Genomic DNA, 21570 nt, shown 5'->3' with positions numbered 1-21570 from the left:
TCCCCCTTATATTTATATGTCTAGGATTAGTAACCATATTAACCCAAACATTCCCTCACAATTACCCCTAGTATGACCATACTAATGCAGCATTTCCTTACAATTACCCCTCTCATGGACATACCCTATAGATCGAGCCCTCTTATTAATCAATACCCATATCCAGTACCGTAACAGTTTTACAGAGCAACTAATTGTTAGAAATTTATTTTTTTCCTGTTGCTAAATTTATTGATCCGATTCAATTCTATTTGACTCTGATCAATTCATTTCATTTCATTTAATCACCACATCCAACCCAATTTTATAGAGGTCATGGAAGCTACTCCTATTAGTATTTATCCTCCCCTGTTTCGCTGTGAATAGCGCCTACAAAACATGGTGATCCAGCTCAGCCGCGAGTTCGATCCCTTTATTGGGCAACGAGTTTGTAAGCCACACAATTGCTTGCACATTAGGGCTATGCTCATGGTTATGCAGAACTTCCACCATCTTCTAGGTGTGCGTTTTATTCCGGTTGCTCTGCTGCCTGCTAATTCTCCGGTTACAAGACTTTGCCGTAGTGATCCATGTAGAATCCGGCGTAGCATCGATACTGAAGGAGCATCAAGGATAAGGAGACATCTACGGATTATAAGCCATTGATCCGGAGTTTTCATCATCTTCGTTCTGGTATTTATGATTGCGAGTCAACTCGCTTCATTGCTTATGAGCTTATCATCATTCATCACTCGTTCCCGCTATGTGGTTACCAACTTACCATCTTCATCAATTTGGGAGAGGTTTCGAAAAAAGATAAAATCATAATTTGGGAGAGGCTCAATCAATTATAAAATGAAGTAAAATCATAATTTTAATTTTTAGTACAGAAATACTATTAAGGATATATTTGTCTTTTCGTCTAACTCAATTTACCATTTTAACGAAAAAGAGGGCAGATGTGAATTTAAGAGATATATTGGATTGTATTGTGATTTTTGCTTTTCATTTTGGAGTGTCCGTCAAATTTTCCCTTATATTTTTAGTGGTTAAGGTGTGCCCTTCCTCCTCCCATTTAACTCTTTGGATATTTTTAGTAGATATTCAAATCTTTTACATGCACCTTACACCACTTGGCTGTTAATGACTAGGAAGATTACCATTTTATTCTCGAATACAAAATGAAATACAAAAGGTATGTTGCAATTACTTTTATACCATAACTCTAAGCCAATTCTATTTTGGAAGTTGAATCATTTTCTTCCTTCCTTTCTCCTACAATTTGACTAAAAACTCCCAAAGACATCCAACCCTAACCTCAAGAGATTAAATGTGAGATGGGATTCTTGGAAGAGTTAAAAAAAAAATCTTAATAAAAATCCCAACCATTCTTGACTTCTCTAAGACCAACATAGACAAGGTTGAGATATATCTGCAACGGAGACTAGTGAGAAAGGAGGAAGAAGACGGGTGAAAGCTTCCCCCTTCACCCACCTTTGATAAGGTTCGATTTTGAAAATAGAGTTCAAGGGTTTTTTTTTTTTTTGGGTAATTAGTTCAAGAGGCATTTGAACTATATTAAAAATATATTTTTAATGTTAATCAACTTGCGTAAACAGTCCTCAACGGTGCCTAACGTAGGAACCTTTTGAAAGGTTCAAAAGTGGGAGGGGTCGCACGTGTATCGATGCGAAGTCAAAGGGTGCATGTAAATTATTCTAGATATTTTAATCAAATGCTCCTTGTTTATTCCCACGTAACCCAGAAATCAATTTTGCTTGAAGTTCAGATTTCGGTTTTCTAAATAAGTCAGAGAAGATATGAAGTATGAACATGGAAAGAAAATAGCAAAGCTAAGTTTTCCTTCGTTTGATTGCGGTTTTCTTAACACATCATATCATCTCGCCACTCAGGATGATGTTACACAGTAGTCTCATAATTGACCCAGAGAAGACGATACCACGAAAAATCCCTCAAAGCAAATCTAAATGATTATAAGTAAACATTTAATATGGTCGAGGAGAAGAAACTGAGAGAATTGGAACCATAAGTTTGCAAACTAATGAATATGCATATTCAGAGATCAAATGGAATAGTTCCAAGCAACTCGTACAACAAAATTTGGAAAGGTAAATCACGTTGAAAGTAAACTACTAAATCAACCTTTCATTAAAATAATAAAATAAAATTAAAAAAAAAAAAAAAAAAAAAAACCCCCTCAAGCCTCCCTCAGAACAGAATAGCCCTTACAACAGACAAACTCTTCGCTTTAACCACAGACAAATTTTACAGTAGCTTAAAAGCACAGCCTAACTCCATCTACCTTTTTCATGGGAAAAAGGAAAAGCTGTCAGCCCTTCAAAAGTACTTCTATGGCTTCAAAAAACAGCGGTGCCATTTCAGGCTTCGGTGTTTTAATCGCACACTTCACACCAGGGATACCAACAACCGCTGTGAGTTCAATCAGAAATGGAATTCCTTGCGGGATCTTCGCTGAGAGATACAACACCTCTTGATTTGCATGCCTCCGCTTGGCAATGAAGAACATGTTTGATGCAGCCAGGCGGTCAAGGGTGGCCTCCACACTGTTCACAACAACTCCTGGCAAGTCCTTAGCAACCTCATTTGAATCTGGCAAGGACTTCCATGTCTGCAAGATATAGACAATACAACATGTAAAGCAGCACAAAAGGTGCATTCTAAGTTGTTCCTAATTCTAAGATTGACACTTCCATGATTGAAGAGAATGTTATCGACTTTGCAGCACATAAACCAAGAAGGCATATCAAAAGATGCTGCATCCTATCAAGAACGCATAGCAGCATTTGATGCAGTGTTGAAGGCAAACAATGGGGTTTTTTTGTAGCAGAGGAAGGAACCATACATTGACATCTCCAGATCAGCAGAGAGGTCATGCACTTATCTATCGTCTATGAACACATTTATACTGTATAGTGGCATCACATGCACTAAGGCGGAAGCTGACTATAAGGAACTTGTGAATGCTATTAATAGCAAGAAGACGGATTGATGCCTTCAGGGAGACCAAATTCGTTATGGTGGACATGGTGCAGGTGGCTCATGCAAGTAAGAAACCCTTAACAATTTCTTATATGCATTGGACATCCTCCAGGTTGGTTACTACAAAACTCGATGAGGGATCTGGAACTTTGAAATTTTATAGGTGATAACTACTTTAGATATGGCTCACTTCTATTTCCTGGAAAAGAAGAGAGAAAGAATGCAAAACAGAAAGAATCTGTGAACTAGAATAACTTGCCTCAAGGAAGTGTGCACGCTCCATTCTCCCATCCTCAGAAAAGAATACTAGCAATGAGATTTTATCACTGAAGTACCACACCGGCTGTTGATTATTTTTCACAGCAACCTGCAAAACGGAGTTTGGAGGACCAGGGGAGAGATTCTGAAACAACACCATCGGCAGAAGTGTCCTTGCTGATGAACCAGGCTGTATTTGTGGGACCTAATGGAAAATAGATATATTAGATGCATAGCATCAGAAAATACACAAAACACACCAACTAATTACCTGCAAAGGTCCACCAGGTGCAAGACCAAATGTATTCTTGTTAAACTGAATCATGAAACCATCAAGAGGGATCTGTGAATTGTTCTCAAACAATAAACTGTAAAATATCTGTCCCTCATGTCGTGTAAGCTGTCCCCTGATCTCCAGACCTTGACCACTGGATGCTGGTAGTAGAACAGGCAACGGAGGGCTGCAAATTCAATTTTTAAAAAGCATCAAAGTGTCAGTCAGCATGATGAGGCAGAAGGAAGTTTTCCACTAATGTAAATGGTCATGACCATAATCCTCACCCAGAAGGTGTTGTAGGCTCATCAACAGGAACAAGTGCATTATCCAGGCCCATTATATCACCAAGTAGGTCTGGCACTGGAGCAGCAGGGGCCGGCGGTGGTGCAGGAGCAGCTGCTGGCTGCCTTGTTGCAGCATAGGGAGTACTACTAGAACTAGTTGCTGGTGAAGTTCCACTTTCAACAGCTTGGCCAGGGGTATCAGAATAGCCTGTTTCACTTCCCTCAGGATATTCTTCATCCTCCGGTTTCTGGACTGCAGTTTTAACACGGCTGACAAAGGCTTCTGGAGGCTTATGATAAACCGAAGAAAGAGTTGCAATGTTTGCTAGAAGCTCATCAAGAAGTGAAGGATCCAGTTGATTTGAATCATCACTGATGACGGGCTTTTCAGCTAACACAACATCTTTTGCTGCCTGAAATACATATATTCAGGAGGTCATCTTGTTTGGTGAATAGAATATAACCTCAAAAGAATATGGAATATTTTAATGGTATATTTTTGTTCAAGCATGAATAAATACCTCAGGATCAGTTGAAAGAAGGCGCCAATAAATGTAGGCACGATCCCGGAGATCTGGATTGTCCGTCTCCACAGTAGCATTGTTAAGAACAACCTGACAAACATGACACCAAGTTGGATACGTTCAGCAGACCAGGAAAACTGTTGAGTGTGAACCCACTTGATGTTTCAGAAGCTATTTTAAGTTTCAGTTACCCCTTCTTTCTAATTTCAAAAATCCCAGAAGTATTTGCTCACCAATACATCCCTGGGCAGGTAAATGCTAATGTAACTAACTTAGGTTTTAGTTACCTCTCTTCTTCCTAATTTCAAGAATCTCAAAAGTATTTACTCAAGATACAGCCCTGGGTGGTGTCTGGTAAAGTAAGCACTAATGTAACTAGGATTTCTTTCTTCCTTTCTTCTTCTTCTTCTTCTTCTTCTTCTTCTTCTTCTTCTTCTTTTTTTTTTTTTTTTTTTTTTTCTGAACTACTTTAATTTCAGAAAACTTAAAATTTCTAATTTTTCCTTGAAAAACTGCAATTTGGATCCTGGTCCTATGTGCAGTCCCCACTATGTGATCTCCTAAATTCTGTTCTAGACTCTAGAACACACCAACTATCCTCTTTCAGTGGATCCCAAACAAGATTACATTTGCCTATTCCCACATCCACCACCCAACCCCTCTTGGCAGCCTTGCACTGCAGTTGACAATGGGTACAACCACAGATCCTTCTGATACAAGTATCATTCTGGGATATGTTGGGTTTGGGCTTTAAATACAAGCCAAGGGAGCGTGGCAGATACTAGAGTTTTTCAAAATTGCATAGTTCTTATTAGCATATGGATAAGATGCTGGATTTCTCTTATTTCTGTTCATGTGGTATTGTGGTGGTGGGACGGTGTTGTGTTTATAAGTCAGAAAATGCCAGAAATATTTGTATATAACAGGTAGCAGGAGATAACAGTTGTAGGAGGAAAGCCATGAAAAAAATTATAAGGTATCTAAAGAAACATTTGTATGAGACTTATCATACGAAAAAATAATCAGGTAACACTGTTCCTGAGATTTATCATGAAATATAAGCCCGATGAATAGAATTGGGAAGGGGGGAAACAGTTGAAACAGTTTACCTGAATCATTTGTTGGGGACCTTCAGTTGGCTTCTTAAGAAACAATTTGACGGTTGCAGTGAGTAGTTGCAACTGCACTAGGGCGGGCTCCTCAGGGAATGTCTCCAAGAAGCTTTCAAGGAGCTCATCAGCATTGTCAATTCTTTCTGCATACTCACCGATAATCCAGATCATTGATGCCTGGACAAAGATAAGCAATTTTTTATTTTGAGCTTATGTACGGATTGTTGTAAAATGGGGTACAAGGATAAAATTGACTTCTGATTTATGTACATCACATCTCAGTAATATGTACAACAGTGGACTGGTGTCTCATTGGCGTAAGTCACGATCCCAAAACCATAAAAAGCGAGGTTTTCATATAAAAGCTACAAGTAGAAATTGAAGTACCTTTGCCTCTGGTTCGTCTAGAGTGTCTAAGCTCTCACAAAGTGTTGCAATAATGGACTCATAGCTGTAAACAATGCCAATAAGCTTGGGATGAAGAGAGAAACAAATTTCTGCATACAAAGTAGCTGTAAGTACCAGGGATCTGTGACTCACGTGTTGGGATATCTTCTAAAAATATCTTTGATGACAATAATAGCCTCCTGGACAACATAATTTACTTTTATTTTGATCAGCTCAAGCAAAACACTAATGCACCGTTCGGCTGCTCTCTCTAATTTTATGGCACAACGACCGATAGCGCGGACTGCCTTTCTAACAAAATCTACATCGACTTCTGTCGCATACTCTTTGAATTCCAATAGAACCTAGAAAAAGGTGTCAGGGCAGTAGGTATGCACAACAAATTATCAGTAATTCAAAAAATCAAGAACATGTTAAAAGATAATGTAGCAATCAATCAAATCATGTACCTGGTCTATGTTCCGGTCAGATGCAAGCTTTATCATAATCTCTAACTTCTCCATCTTAACATAAATCGGATCATTATATTTGCAGAAGAAAACCTAGAAAAAATAATTAGGTGTACATTAATTGCTTCATTCCCACAAATGCAACAGATGTATGGTACTGAATGAAGGAACACTTTGGATCACCTTGATTTCGTGCGCAAGGATGGTAGGACGCCTTTGTACAATAAGATTGATGTTCCTCAGGGCGACATATTGTATCTCAGGTTCTGCCGAAAGCAAAGTTACAAGAGGAGGAGCCATTTTCTTGCAAAGATTTCGAACCACGTCTGGGCTAGTAATGAGTTCCATTTGCTGAAGGATCATCTATAACAAGCCATTTATGGCATTATCCAATGCACAGACACCATGAAAAGCAAAGTTGAGACTCAAGTAATCATGTCAACAAACAGGGCAGCATTAAACAGAAATATTTAGCATCTCTTAGGATCCTCAAGAATCCAAGCTGCCATGAAACAACAGAAACCCATGGATCAAACAGGAAAGAAAAAAAAAGAGTAAATGAAGTCAGTTGTCAGATCACCAAATCCAGTTCATATGACAAATAGGAACTCAAACGCCCACCTAAATCTGTGAAGTTAATATTCATATACACATAAGGTTTCTCTTAGAAAGTGGAAGGCCAATCCAACAGCTCATGTTCACCCTCATCCAAATTCTAAATTAGCATTCTTTGAACTGATGGGGAGTTTCGATCTTCAACCGTCTACAATGTACACTGGAAAACTGTAAATGTTAGATGATAGATGAAGGATTTACCTTGACAGCCGAAAGCACAACTGCACAATTTGCATGTTGCAGTCTTGGAGTAACTCGCTCCACTATATTTTCGGCTTCACGAGCATCAGCTGCCTTATACTTGGAAAGGGCATCCAATATGAAAACCTGACCCCATCTAAGCAACATAGAAACCATCACAGAAATTCAGTGCTAGTGGCTAGAAAAAAGCTACTGTAACAAACAAATTGACTCTTTCCCAAATGAAGAAAATAATTGGCTTGCTCAAAATTCAAGCATTTGGGCAAGGAAATGACTCGCAAGAAGGAAGACACCTACACTTAATCTGTCCACTCAATTGCCTCATGTAGAAAGAGGGTTAAGGCAAGAAAGTATCATGTCCAAGATTTTTTGCAGTACACTAGTACCGTATGGGGCATCATTGACTCCACGCACCAATGGAAAATGGATATGATTGCAAAATTGAAGGTGTACAATTTTTATACGTAGAAAAACTTTGGGGCCTCTGAAAAGTGAATCACTATTCACTAGTGACGACTACAAGATATTTTGCACAGTATGGAGATGCAGAGGTATGTATATTATTATTCATCCAAAAAGAAGAAAAAAAGACGTGCATATTATCAGGATTGTCCATTATGAACTATCTTAATATTAAGAGCAAATTGCACTGGCACCCCAAAATCGGATTTTCATTGGATATATTTGCCCAATTTGTCACTGAAAACCTTTCAGACACTGTTTATTATAGGAATATTTTTGAAAATAAACAGTGATTTAACTGTTTTCAATGATAAATTTGACAAATATATCCAATAAAAACTCAATTTTGGGGTCTCTATGCTTTTTAAACATAAAGTGAGGTGTCAGTGCTTTAAGGCCTCCATTTTGAGGTGCCAGTGCAATTTGCTCTAATATTAATGACACAACTGAAACTTATAAGGATGGTTACAAAGATGCAGTATAAACACATATTGCAGATGAGAACTGGCAGCTCCCACAACTATGGAATAGCTTCAGTAATATGATCATTACAAGTCAAATGCCATTTTTTAAGCCAGATGTATAAGCACGGGTGTTCATGAACTCATTAAAAAAAATAAAAAAATCTTACTCTGTGCATTCATTCAAAGCAGTCAAGAGCTTTGAGAGCGTAGCACTAGTGATCTCAAAAATTGGTCTACTACTATTCTCTTGGATCTCTGCAAGAGCAGCCACAGCATTTGCCACAACCATTGGATTATTGTCCGAAATCAAATCCTTGAGAGTGTCCAAGAATCCCCTATCTTCCACTAACTCTGCATTTATATCATAAAGTTTAGCAACACAAATGGCAGCTGTCTTTCGAACGTAGGGGTCATCATCCTGTCAACAAAAAAATAATGAGGTGAAGATTCATCAATAAAATGTAAGTCACTTAAGTTCCTCAGTAACACTGCAATCAGTCAATTACTACATGAAGAATATAATCCACAGAAGCAGAAACAAGTTCACATATTTGAAAGAGAAAAACAAGAACAATAGGATCACTGATAATGCTATCAATACTAACAAGCACATTTTATAGTATAGCAAAATGTTGGGGAATCACTTTTTAAAAATATATAACCTTAAGACATCTCTGAAGGGGGTCACAAAGGTATTCTGTGATCTTATCAACACGGATGCATCCCATTGTCCGTACAGCTAACGCACGAATCAAAGGATTCGGATCCTGTGAATCCTGCAATGATCAATATCATGTTAAGTACGGAGGAACATAAGCACATACTAAGACATTAAATTTAATGTAAAGCATGTATTCAGATGCTATCTTGAAGAAATGAAACATAATTTCTCTAAATCCAGAAAGACATAAGTGCAATACAAATTTCAGGGTTGAAGTAATCACACATCGATAGTAGAGAACATGTAGCCTTGTTAAGGTAATTAATCCACACTACCAAGTTCTCCAAAAGTTCAATTAGAAAAGGGGTACATTAGTTAGTTTGAGAATTTTCAAGTCCTCATGCAATAAAAGACAACTAAAAACATTCGGCAACAAAAATGAGAATCACCAACTTCTAACAACATTTGATTGTGGTGTTAGGTGGCATGTCATGTACGTTGCTCAAACAGACTCCAACAATTGAATCATGAGGAGCTCTAAGAACATTTAGATGTCATGAATTTCAATAAAGATGACCCAAGTTCTAACTCTCTAAGAGATTAAACGTGTATTTAGAGATCTCACCTTAACAAAGGTATTTACAGCAAGTATTGCTAGGTCAGGTTGGCTTTTAGCATAGTTTATCAGATACAAGTAAACAAGTTTCTTCAACTCAAGATTCTCCGTTTGCATGCAGTTCACAACATCAGTGAATAGTGAAGAAACATCTTTGCCAACTGTCATAGCAGCAATCACCTTCTTTACAGCATCCTTTTTCTTATCCTAAAAAAAGAAAACCAAAAGCATGCATTAGAGGGAATGAACAACATATCTGCAAACAAAAATAAAATACAAAGCTGTGAAATATAAAATAATATACCTAACAGAGTTCGGAGAGCCAGACAAATTTCTAACGAAGTTCAAAACCATACAAGAAGGTATGCATTAGTAACTAACTAGCTAAGAACTGAAAGTGATAAGCTGAAGAGCCTGAAGGCCTTGGGGAACCTGGATATCTGTTGGTACTTAACAACTTTCTGATTTGATCAAGAAGATGAAACTAGCCCCTTTAAATTCCTAGATAGGCAAACTGCAAGATGGATGATCTACTAAACAGGAGCATATAGGACATTAAATTCATAAAAGTTGTTTATGGGTAGTTAGACAAGGTTGCAGCAAACTAAAATTCTATTCAAAGATATTACAAAATTATCAAACTCCTAGTGATTGCTTTCCTTTTTAACATACAAGCACACAAAACTTGAAATTGTGTCTGAGCAAGGCCACGTTAACTATTCTTCTTCACATTTCCACATTAAGTAGAACACTTTTCTTTTTCCTTTTCTTTTTTTAAAGTTCCTTTTTTCTTTCCTCTCTTCACCTTTTGGGGTTTGGTCATGATATTTTATTTACCCAAAAGTTCTTTTAAAAAAAAAATTGGTATACCTCTGTCTCTGTTCTTCTTCTTCAAATGTTAACATGTCCTTTAGAACGATTTTAGTGTTACCTAAGGCTCATTGGGTTTCATTTTCAACAAGAGATAAGGCTTAGAGATCTACATTTTTGGGAAATTATGATGCAAATTCAGAACCAATTTGGGTTTGTGTCCCTACAAATAAGCCTAGGATGGGATGTATAGGTCATGCTAAATTGATTTCACAGGTTTACTTTAACATAGACCATCTTAAAGAGCCCAAAATACAGATAATTGAGTACGAAAACAGTTCTCTTTGGTACAGTTTAAATTCATGACTATTTGACCTATAAACATAAATAGATGTATTTGGTATGCTTTACGACCCCTATTTCTCAACAAAATCAATCAATTTTGACATTCATAAATAAATCAAGGCTGTTTATGATTTATCACCGTAATCTATTAATATTTGTTCATGCAGGTACCACTAATGAAGACGTGCAGATTTACTACTTAAGGATAAAATGGTAAAATTACTAAAAAGTAGAAGATCACTTTGTTTTTCTCTCTTTGTAACCTCCACATTGCCCCCATTCCCACCTTAACAATATTTTAGCAAGCATTTGGTTGCCGGATTCCATAGAACCGGTTTACATAGAATCCAGATTTAGGAATTAAAAAACTGTTTGGTTAAAAAAAAACTAAGGGATTCACTAGAATCACATGGTTCACTTATGGCAAGAGCTCTTAGCCTTTTAGAGTAGAGATCAGGGGCTACTTTCCCATGTTGAAAGGGGGGCATCTGTCTTCCCAGTGGTCGAGCCAGTTTTAAAATTCCTCTATCTAGCTCCTATTGCCATTCCATCTGGCTAGAAAGCCATCTAATCTTCAAAGACATGTATGCCAGCTAAGCAAGGGTCTTCCGCATTCCTACATTCCTAGATCGAAGCTTTCCTTGGCTTAGAAGCCCATCTCATCCAGCCTATTCATCCTAGCTCTAGCTGTCGTAATAAAGCTCTAGCCTTTCAAACTAGCACTTTTTGTAATAAACTCTACTGCTTCTTCAATAAAGGCTGGTTCTTCGGCCAAGTTTTGAATGATTTTCTAGTCAGATCATTCCTGCGTTTTGGATATGAAGTTTCACTCAAAGCCTTAGACAAAGGTGCTATTGAGATATTGGCCCCTTATGCCTTATGGCATCTCATACAAATTGTGACAGTTGGCTGAGCGAAACTATTTTTTACACTAGAATGGATTCAAGGCTGAGTCATCTCAAAACCTAAACTCAAGATTGAATCCACTTTTAGACCTAGGGTATAAAAGAGGTTGATTCTACAAAATCCAATTTATTGGGTTTCTCCTCACTGGACAGAACAAGACTTTTGCAGTTCTTCTCAAATGTGCAGCTCCTTCCCCAACATAAAGGTTCCTCATTCTCTCTCTTTCTCTCTCAATCGCTCTCTCCCTCTCTATCAATTGCTCCCTCATCTAACCAAGGATTTCTCTGAAGGTTGTTCTCTCTGTATCCACTTCATTGTTGACGCATCATTCTTGCCTGCAGAATTGGAGTGCATGCAGAATTTTTCCTTGTTCTATTTTCAGTTTTATTTTCTTTATCTTCATTTGGGAATTAGTCACAAGTCAAGTTGGTTAACTGTAAATGGTTTTGATTGCCACTACAATTTAGAAAGGGTAAACGTCTTTCTACCATTTTTCAACCAACAGATAATCTTAATTGCTTAGAGAAAGAAGCAGTGAGACCAGAAAACTATTGCCAGGGGCGAGTAAGACTGTAACAGATGATCTTAATTGCTTAGAGAAAGAAGCAGTGAGACCAGAAAACTATTGCCAGGGGCGAGTAAGACTGTAACAGATGATACTGTGTTGTGACAATGTAGACTGCATAACTTGAAGAAAGACATCACTTTAGTCATGGTACCAACCACTGACTATCAGCTGCAAAATGTGTTCATTAACAGTGAAATCCAGATCTTGATCATCAGTCCTTTTTTTCTTTTCTTTTTTTTTTTTTTTTTTTTTTTTTTTTTTTTTTTGGGGGGGGGGGGGTCTGGCTTGATCGTTAGTCAATTGGCATCGATTAAGATATCAACTCTTATACATTGGAAAAAGCTTGATTGAAAACCAACTGCATTCATTTGATTGCATCCCCAAGACAACTGCAGTAAACAGCGTTGGTTGTACATACAAAAAGTTTCTAATAAATGACTTTAACTACTGTAACATTAAATGAGAAAAATAAAAATGCATTACAGAAATAATCTGGGATAGATTACAAAAAAGGGGGGAGGCGGGGACTGGAATCGCAGATTCTGAAACTCCTTTTTGGGTCAGCCCCAGATTCTGTACCTTTTTTTGTGCAAGTCCTAGTAGAGAATAGAGAAGAGAGATTGACTGCAATTCAGGAAGAAGGGTAAGAGAAAAATGGGAGAAGAGCTTTGTTCTACTTTGTTGCAGCAGAAACAAACCCAGCTTCAAAGCCCTTTGCTCTCTGGTTAAATGGAGGTATCGTCAAGCTTCTTCTTTCATCATCAAATGAATGCAGGAGCTTCAATAATGGAGAGTGAACAGGGAAAAATATAAACTGTGTTGAAGTATACGCAAGTTTTGGGCTGTTATACTGTTCAAGTGAACAGTATCATGCCAGTGATGCTACTCTACTTTCTATTTCGGAAACTTGCTACACAAGTTTTAGGAGTTTCTAGAAAGCATAGTTTCTATTTTCTATTAGTTACAAATTTCAGAACTTCCTTTTTTTTCAGTACTTCCAATATTTTGGACAGATTTTAGAAATTAGAAGACTAGAAAATTCTGTCCACAAGTTGTACTCTTTATTTCCTTTTTTTAGAGGGCAAGATGTAATCCAGACTATTGATATCTATAAATAAGAGGCTGCGATTCTTAGGGGTTTTAAGCTATAATTGCAAGCTTATGTGATTCCTATCAATTCTTCTTCTTTCTTCTTCTCTTTTTTTTTTTTTTCTTTTTTTTTGTCTTCTCAGTTCTTCTTGTTATTGCATTGTTTGGTTGATTAAAGTTTATTTTCTAATACAGTATCAGAGCATTTTAATCAAAATAGTGTTGTTCTCAGTATTCTCTTTTGAAATTCTCTTTCAGTGCTCCTCTCTTTGGTGCACAACCACCTACTGCTGTACTTATTTTATAGTTAGATCAAATGAATATATAAATTGATCTCTTCTATCTATTATCTGTACTTAGATTCCAAAACTTGGATCAGATTTAGAAATAGCTACATCTTCTTTTCACTTTTCGATTCTGCATTATGCAGATTTTTTTCCTGCTTGTTTCTGCATGCTGCAGAATTTTCTTTTGCCCTATCATGATTTGGTTTGGTATGATTCCTGGTTCAACTCTTGGTTCAGCTCTGGCTCAAGCTTAACTGTTTCAGTCTTCATTCATAGCTGGTTTAGTCTGTGTCAGTTTATTTCTATTTCTTATCGCCTATTAAAGTCTTATTCAATAATTGAGTTCGATTCTTGTTCTGTTCCTAATTGACATTATTGCCCCCTGTCCTCTCTTTAATTCTACATTTTATATCCCTGTTTTCTTTAATTACCCATCTCTATTATATCATATTATAATCTTACCGTTAAGTGTTTTCCCTTCCAAGTTTGTCCTCCATTTATAAATCTAGTTCCTTTCACGTCCATCACTTCTTTATTTACAAATATCCTCTTGAAAAATCTGATTTATTACAGAATTGCCATTGGGCTTATATATTTACCGGTAACCCCTTGAAAAATTCTGGTTTATTACAATGTTGTCATTATCTTAATCCACCACGGGGAGAGTTTAAAAGATGTTTCTTGGATTCAGAATTGCTAGACTGAAGACTATATCTACCATAAACGTCTCATTGGAAATTGTTGTTTGGGATATTTTTATACTAGATATTAGTTGTCATTAAAATTGTCCACGTGTAATGCTACACGTGAGGGGGAGAATGGTACCTCATTCTATATCTACTCAAGGTGTGCCGAAGGATATTATTTGTGAAGATCTTTGTCCCCAACTTATGGGATTCTACAACAATACCTTTAACTACCTACCATTACCTACCTAGTTGGTTTGTAGTAACCTATACTACCTACTTATTTGTTTGGTCTGTAATAACTCATATTAACTTACCTACTTGGTCCGCAGTAACCTATATTGTCTTTTACCTTACCTACTTGGTCCGCAGTAATCTATACTGTTTTTTACCTTACCTACTTGATCCGCAGTAACCTATACTGTCTTTTACCTTACCTATTTGGTCCACAGTAACCTATACTATCAATTACCCATTTATTTGGTCCACAGTAACCAATATTGCCTTTACCTACCTATTTGATCCACAATAAACAATACTGCCTTTGCCTACCTATTTGGTCCATAGTAACCAATATTGCCTTTATCTACTTACTTGGTCTACAGTAACCAATATTGTCTTTTGCCTACCCATACTTTACCCACTAATTGCCTTTTTGAAGATTTAGTGAGGTGATTCCTCACTACTACTGGCAATAATTGTCATGAAATTAAAAGGAAAACATAATATTGTAAAAAGAAATTAAAATGTAAAAGACCTATCTACCCTTAAATTAAATTGATCTAACTATTTCTATTAAGTCATGACAATTACATGGTCACATGACCTCTAAAACAAAATTAAACTAAACAAACAACCTATTTTCGTACTCAACTCATATACTGATGTTTTAGGTCCAATAAGTTGGCCAGTTACAATATAATCCCATAATTAGGCCCAATATAAATGCCAACTCCTAAGAAAATGATTGAAGGAGAAGCATTGTGTTCCTAATGTACGAAAATGATGCAACACCCAGAGTATCAATACCTAGAGGTATAGAGCTACTGAGTCATATGATGAGGGTTACTGAAGCACACCTAGAAAAAGGTGAAACTAAATCAAAGGATCAATTTGGATTTATTCCAAGAAGATATTGGTGGAAGTTACTTGCATACTTAGAAGGCTTATAAAATAATTTAGAGAGGGCAAAAAGGATTTCCATATGGTTTTTATTGACCCCAAAAAGAGCATTTGACAAACTTTCAAGAAAGTCAAATTTAACATATACAGAAAAAGAGAAGGGTTTCAAGCAAATATTTAGATATAATTAAAGATATATATGATGGCACGGTTGTTAGCATGAGAATTGTGAGGCAGGGATAGTTAAATTCCAATTGCTATTGGGTTACACCAAGGACCAACTTTAAGCCTTGTTTTTATGTGCTTATCATGGATAAATTAACCAATGAGATCAAAGATGAGGTTCCTTGGTCCATGCTTCTTGTTGATGAGAGTGTTCGGGTGGATGAGACAAAAGTATGAATTAACACCAAGCTGGAATAATGGAGATGAACCTTGGAATTATAACGACTCAATACAGGTAGGGATTGATGTTTCTTTTTGTTTTACTACTCCCATTTACTTTTTGTCTTTAGGAGGATTTATCTAGAAAACTCAGTTGGTTAGGATAAGACCAAGTTGCTATATAGTTGAAACTCTGAAAGCATTGTTGTAATCATATTATAACAAATAAAAGAAACCCAATATGTGGGGATCAAATAATGTAGCCTGCCAATTCTTCTAAGATCTTAAAAAAAAAATCCACTGTAAGGTAGTATTTTGAGTATTTTCAATGATCAGATTTTAATAAAACTCGATGGGATTGGTATGCAGGCCTAAAAAGGATATGCTGTGAAAGTTAGCTAAATTTAATGGCTGGTTTGAGTAAATACAATTGATAGAGCATTGACAATCCCAAAGAAGCAAACAAAAACAAATCAAAGATTGAACAAAAAAGTTTTCAGAGCTCCCAGAGTTAAAAGTAAAGCAAAGATGTATGATGGTTACCTAAGCAGACATCCAGTAGACAAATTTGGTGCAGTTTGTTAAGAGGCAATATATATATATATTCTAAGATAAAAAGATATGTAGGTATATATATATATACGCCGGCACATAGATATATGATAAAAAGAGATGCTATTACCTTATATTGAGAATTGAGCTCCTCTTTGAGTTCAGGGATTTCACCCTTTTTAGTTGTAGAGAAGTACTTTGAGTCGTGTCCACTCATCTTCTCTTACCAGTGGCAAGTTAATTCAACTGCAATTCAATTACCAAAATAAAGAAATAATTAAGAGCTCAAGAAAACTCAAGTTCCTGAAAACTCAACGAAACAAACAGCAGTGACTAAAATGGCAAATCAATGAGGTTTCCAAAGTAGAATACATCATGTGACAGCGAAATCAGCAAGCCTAATGCCTATGGATGGACCAAGTGCCAAAGAAAGAATGAGGAGGACTGAAGTAATATTAAATGAGATTTTCAAGTCCTAAGATTAAATCTCGAAATCAATCAATGGAAACAGTGTTAAGAAGGACAAAAGGTGAAGAAAGGAAGAAGAAAAAAAGAGCAAATAGTTCAAGAACCCATCGTTCAGAATTCAGATCTTGTCAAACCAGTTAACCGTAAACGCTTGTCATCATCAATTTGATTAACCAAAACCTGCAATGTGGTTTGTACAAAAGATGAATACCGGTCATAATTTTACCCCTAGGACAACATTTATTTCCAGACATATATCGGACCCATACTCTTTGACAGAATATCTTTACTATAAAGTAATACAGTTAGATATTCATATAAGGAACTACTGAATGCTTGATCATCTTAATCTGAAACCTGTTCACAGAACAAAAGAGTGAGAGCAAGCTGAATCTGGTAGCGAACTGCCTCCAAAGGTTAAGTTAGATTTAGGAACAACACCACCCCGAGGTTGGGGCTTTTAACTACCCGAGCTAGAAGCTTGCCAAGTAGAGTGGGAGTAGAGCATTACCCATAACAGTGGTTGCTGGGGGGGGGTGGTATTTATAGCTGAACCTGGCTCTTCATGGTGGTTAGATCCTCCAACTCCCGCGGATCTCCTTTTTGATCAATGTGTAGCTAGTAGGGAGATGACCGTTCTAAAGAGTCTAGCCCTGACACTAGCGTGGCAGTGGGGGGTTGATATGATAGCTCCTGGTCTGCGCTACCGACAGTTTGGCAGGAACATCGTCCTAAGCAGATGTGGCATTAAGTCAACATAGCTTCTGGCAGGTACGGAGCTGCAGTCCTTGAGATCCACTCAAGACTGTATGAGAGAAAGCAATTATTTAATCCAATAAACAATCATGTTAGTGATCAATATAAGACTATGCTATTTATTGTAGTTTGGCAGATTTGATTAATACATGATTTGAGTTATTGAGAATTAGAGTTGTCGGATCCCCATTGGAACCCTACGGCTGGCTTTGAGTATTCTTATTCACAGTCTGGGATTTCAGCATCTTCTTCAAGCCTCCACCTGCAATTCTAGCAAGATCTCCCATTCACAGGTAGGTTTAAACATCACCCAACCCCTCCCCAACATCTCCAGCCTTTTCCCCACCTGAAACCTGAACCACCACAGCCCCTCGACCTCCTCTTTCACTCCAGCGATACCAGGTTCTAACCTCACCCTCATTCCCTACCCTAAAACTCTTCATTATACCCTTCCTAGAGTCGCCCAAACTTGTAGAACCTAGTCCTAATCATATTTTCTGCATACCAGTTTCTGTTAGTGACTTTTAAATTTTTGCACTTGATCTACAACCTTGGGAAATTACAGAATTGCTGAATCTTAATTTTCTTAGATTCAAACCCTCCAAACTAGTTCAGGTGATTAAGCATCAACAGAAAACAATTCTAAAACACAAGATCAGCAACCCTAATCCATCCCTCAGCCCAACCGAAACCCTATATTTACCCAAAAAAATCAAATTTTGAATTCTGAAATTTGAATTTCATTAATTTCAGATCTGTTTCAACACTCCAGCCGCCCGAAAGACCCCTAACAACCCTAGCTGAAACCTCTAGGGCCCCTAATCAATTGCTGAAACCCTAGTAGAAGATTCTGAAGCTAACCCTAAGATCTGGGGTTGCATTAGCACGACTTCCTGGAAAAGTAGGCCTCAGATCAGTAGCTTCTCATCTTCAAATTTTGTTTATTTTCAAGTTTTTGTAATCAGCACTCATTCTTCTTTTGATGCATTTTCTAAGTGATCATCGTGCAACCTTTTAGTAATAATAAAAAACTTCTTTTCTTCATCACTTTCTTTCCCCTTTTTCTAGTTGTTTAGATAAGCATGTGCCTTTAAACTGACCACTAAATGCTGAGCAACCAACATACTGACCAGCTGAAGCTTCATTGATTACCGTAAGTCTCTAACACCCCCCCCCCCAAAAAAAAAAACAAGCCTTGGTGATCAGCTTGCTATGGTTGACCAGGCTTTAGGCCTTAGGTAAGAATCTCTTCATTTTGCCAGCTTTGCTTAGTCAGGTTATTGCCTTGATTAGTATGGGGGGACTTGGAAGCTTTTAGGCCGGAAACAAGACAAGTCTAGGTGGCCAACAGTGATCTGACCAATATAGAATCAAGTTGGTGATTCCTTTGGATGTTGTTCATCAATCTTAACCCGATCATATAGAATTTCATTGTTTGATCACTACGGGATTGAGCTGGAAATCCCTAACAGCACTCCAAGTGAAGGGCCAATTGCTATTTGGTCAGACATAACCTGGTAACTAATAACCAATGGAGTGAGTTGGAGATCCCTTGTGATCCACACTTTGTTTTAACTTGGAGTTGACCAAACTCAATACATATGAAAAAATGAACAAATTCAAACTTAATTGATAATACTTTTTCAAGTGAATTGCATTCCAAGACCTACTCAACTCGTTGCCAGACCTTTAGATCCTTTAATCTATAAGTTCCTGAGCTGACCAACTTAGCGACTACATACGATCCTTCCGAATTTGGGGACAATTTGCCACATTCCTGGGGTCAAATGCAAAGCCTTCCTGAGCACCAAGCCAACAATCCCGAATATTTTTTGTTTTACTTTGGCATTTAAGTATACTACTGTCTGGCATTGGTATTCTTTATTTCTATCTAGCGCATCCTCCGTAGTTTCATCAATGAATTCCATATTTGCCCCGAGTCCTTCCTCATTGGTCTTTAGATCAAATTCCTCTAATCTGGATGACCCAACCACTACTTCCATGGCAACCAAAGCCTTGGTCATGTATGCTAAGTTGAAAGGAGTTTTTGTAAGGATCCTGACAGTGGTCATGTATGACCACATGTCCACAACACACTTGGTAGTTCCTTAGCCATAGGGACTTAGCATCTTCAGCCTTTTCTTGATGCCATCTAAGAGTGTTCATCACTTCCACTTGAGCTTTACATTGAGGGTAGGCCACCGAAGAGTTTCTAAATCTTATATGATATTAAGCACATAACTCCCTAAATGACTAGTTGTCAAATTGCTACTACCATCAATTAGCAAGACTTTTAGTAAAATAATCAATAGTCACTACTATAAACTTTCTTCCCTTGGATGCTTGTGGGAATGGCCCTAATATATCCAGCCCCCATATGACAAAAGGATTCAAATGAACAGTAATCCAAAGAAACCAGGCAAATAGATCCATTTCTAGCAACATCTAGATCAATCTAAGATTATCAAATGCTCTCAATAAAACGCCCATGGGTTAGAAGTTCCACTTTGGGTAAATATCACATCCAAACGCTAACTTTGGATATGACCAATCGAGAAACGGAAATTATCAAATCGATGTTGCTTGCTTGCATATGAAAAAGAAAGCCTAGACAGACAAATAATCACATCAACTTAGAATAGGCTAGGAAGTGGAACCACTTAAACGGGTATGATTGAAAGGTTGAATTCTATGAGCCATTTTTCTTTTTGCCCTCATCGAAATTTCCCAGGTAAGTAATGCAGCAGCCCGGATGAGGAGGGGGAAACTGCAGATCGCTCATGCAAGAGGAACACCACGGTATCCAATGTATAATGCCTACGATTAAACTCGCAATTTCTCTCACCGAAACACTTGAATTCAATCAGTCAATCTATATCAATTATCAACCAAAACATGCAAACGAAAGTAAAAGCCAAAGAAATGAACCGAAGCGAACAGATTCGAAAATAATTTCACATCAAATTACACAAAAACATCTAACTACGTAGTTATCGCCCAAAATTCTTACCTACAGTCATGATCTTCACCTCAAATAACAGGATGGTTATAGTAGATTTCAAATCAAAAATACCAGAGATCGTGAAGGAGAATTCAAAACAATAACCCTAACTTATCTAAGAAAAGCTACAGAATCCAGACTAAACAACTGAAGCATTCGATAGATCTTGGTAAAATATGAAACAAGAAAGTAAGTTTAATAATCGTACCTGCTATACGGAAACGGCGCTAAGAAGAATGAATCTCAAATCTCCATCTTTGGGAATTAAGGTTGCAAAAGCAATGAGACTACTTTGCGATTGAGCAGATCGAAATCTCCGGGCTTTTTTTGACCTGAAGCGTCTGATTCCGACTAGAAGATGATATATAGTAAGGTGGGTCTGTAATCAACGTTCGATATTTGATCGGACGGCCTAGGATTTACTGACTTTACAAATTTCTGAATGGACCTCATTAACAAGCGTTCGTGAGAATACTAACGGTTTAGATCTTATAGTTTCTTATGAATTTTCGAAGTGGGGTCGAGAGGTGGCTCAGTTGACAAAAGAGACCAATGCTTCTACAAATGAGGTCAGTTCAAATCCTTTCATGGCCAAGGGAAAAAACCCTTTATATATTAATTATATAAAAATTTCATGAGGATGTAATCGTGGTGCTGACCGTGCTGCAAGCTAATCGGATAAACCCATTAAAAAAAAAAAACCCGTCGGTCCGTGATTTATTTGCTCAGCAACAGTTTCTTGTTCAAACTCCGGATTTATAATCGCCACGTGTCATTATCCAACGCTCCTGATTGAAAATGTGTAGATTTAATTGTAAATATAAAATTCTCATTTTATCAAATTTCTTCTATATTTTCTAAATTTACGTAAAAATACCCCTGTGTTTCCCATAGGCCCTATTCGTTCGAATCCGAACCTCCTTGTCTCTCTCTACCGACACAGATATTCTCTCTGGGAGCCGAGGATGCTTCAGTTTGCTTTAATGGCTCCTCCATGGATCGGTCTGGATCTGAATCTGAATCTGAAGGGTAATCGTCGATTCTAGGTTAGGATTAGGGATGCTATGTGTAGCGTTGAACTCTGAAAGTTGTAATAAACAGCCTCTGAAGCCAGATAGGACTAGGAGATGCTATTATAATTTCCTGAGCACTATTGATTCCGTTGCTGATCTGAGGTTTTTGGCTAATCTCTTGCAACCGACTAATGAGAGGCAGGATTAGCCGATTAGGTTATCGTGATTTTTTCTTTTTCAGCTAGGGTTTTG

The 21570-nt window shown here is 37.4% G+C and overlaps 1 protein-coding gene across 3 annotated transcripts; it reads right to left on the bottom strand.

Annotated features, from left to right (window-relative positions):
* Window positions 1-1804: 1804 nt before the first annotated feature.
* Window positions 1805-20868, bottom strand: LOC149014411 (beta-adaptin-like protein C). 3 transcript variants are annotated; one of them, XM_089155993.1, is made up of 17 exons: window positions 20514-20868; window positions 17060-17353; window positions 16211-16326; window positions 9341-9538; window positions 8717-8830; window positions 8222-8472; window positions 7129-7264; window positions 6496-6675; window positions 6313-6405; window positions 5996-6207; window positions 5843-5906; window positions 5453-5632; window positions 4341-4433; window positions 3820-4232; window positions 3530-3719; window positions 3260-3463; window positions 1805-2629 (listed from the first exon to the last, which is right to left on the bottom strand). In XM_089155993.1, exons 3-17 carry the CDS (start codon window positions 16295-16297, stop codon window positions 2330-2332), a joined length of 2715 nt encoding a protein of 904 aa, XP_089012119.1. In that variant the 5' UTR covers window positions 16298-16326; window positions 17060-17353; window positions 20514-20868; the 3' UTR covers window positions 1805-2329. The 3 variants fall into 3 exon arrangements, with proteins under 3 accessions (XP_089012119.1, XP_089012118.1, XP_089012117.1); XM_089155992.1 differs by lacking the exons at window positions 17060-17353; window positions 20514-20868 and adding an exon at window positions 20315-20493; XM_089155991.1 differs by lacking the exon at window positions 17060-17353 and having other exon boundaries at window positions 1893-2629.
* Between the last annotated feature and the right edge of the window lie 702 nt (window positions 20869-21570).

Source organism: Hakea prostrata, chromosome 5, assembly GCF_041222555.1.
Source record: "Hakea prostrata isolate BN-2017 chromosome 5, UWA_Hpros_2, whole genome shotgun sequence".
Classification (NCBI taxonomy): domain Eukaryota; kingdom Viridiplantae; phylum Streptophyta; class Magnoliopsida; order Proteales; family Proteaceae; genus Hakea; species Hakea prostrata.
The sequence above is the reverse complement of the archived record's forward strand: the minus strand, read 5'-3'. Positions and strand labels throughout refer to the sequence as shown.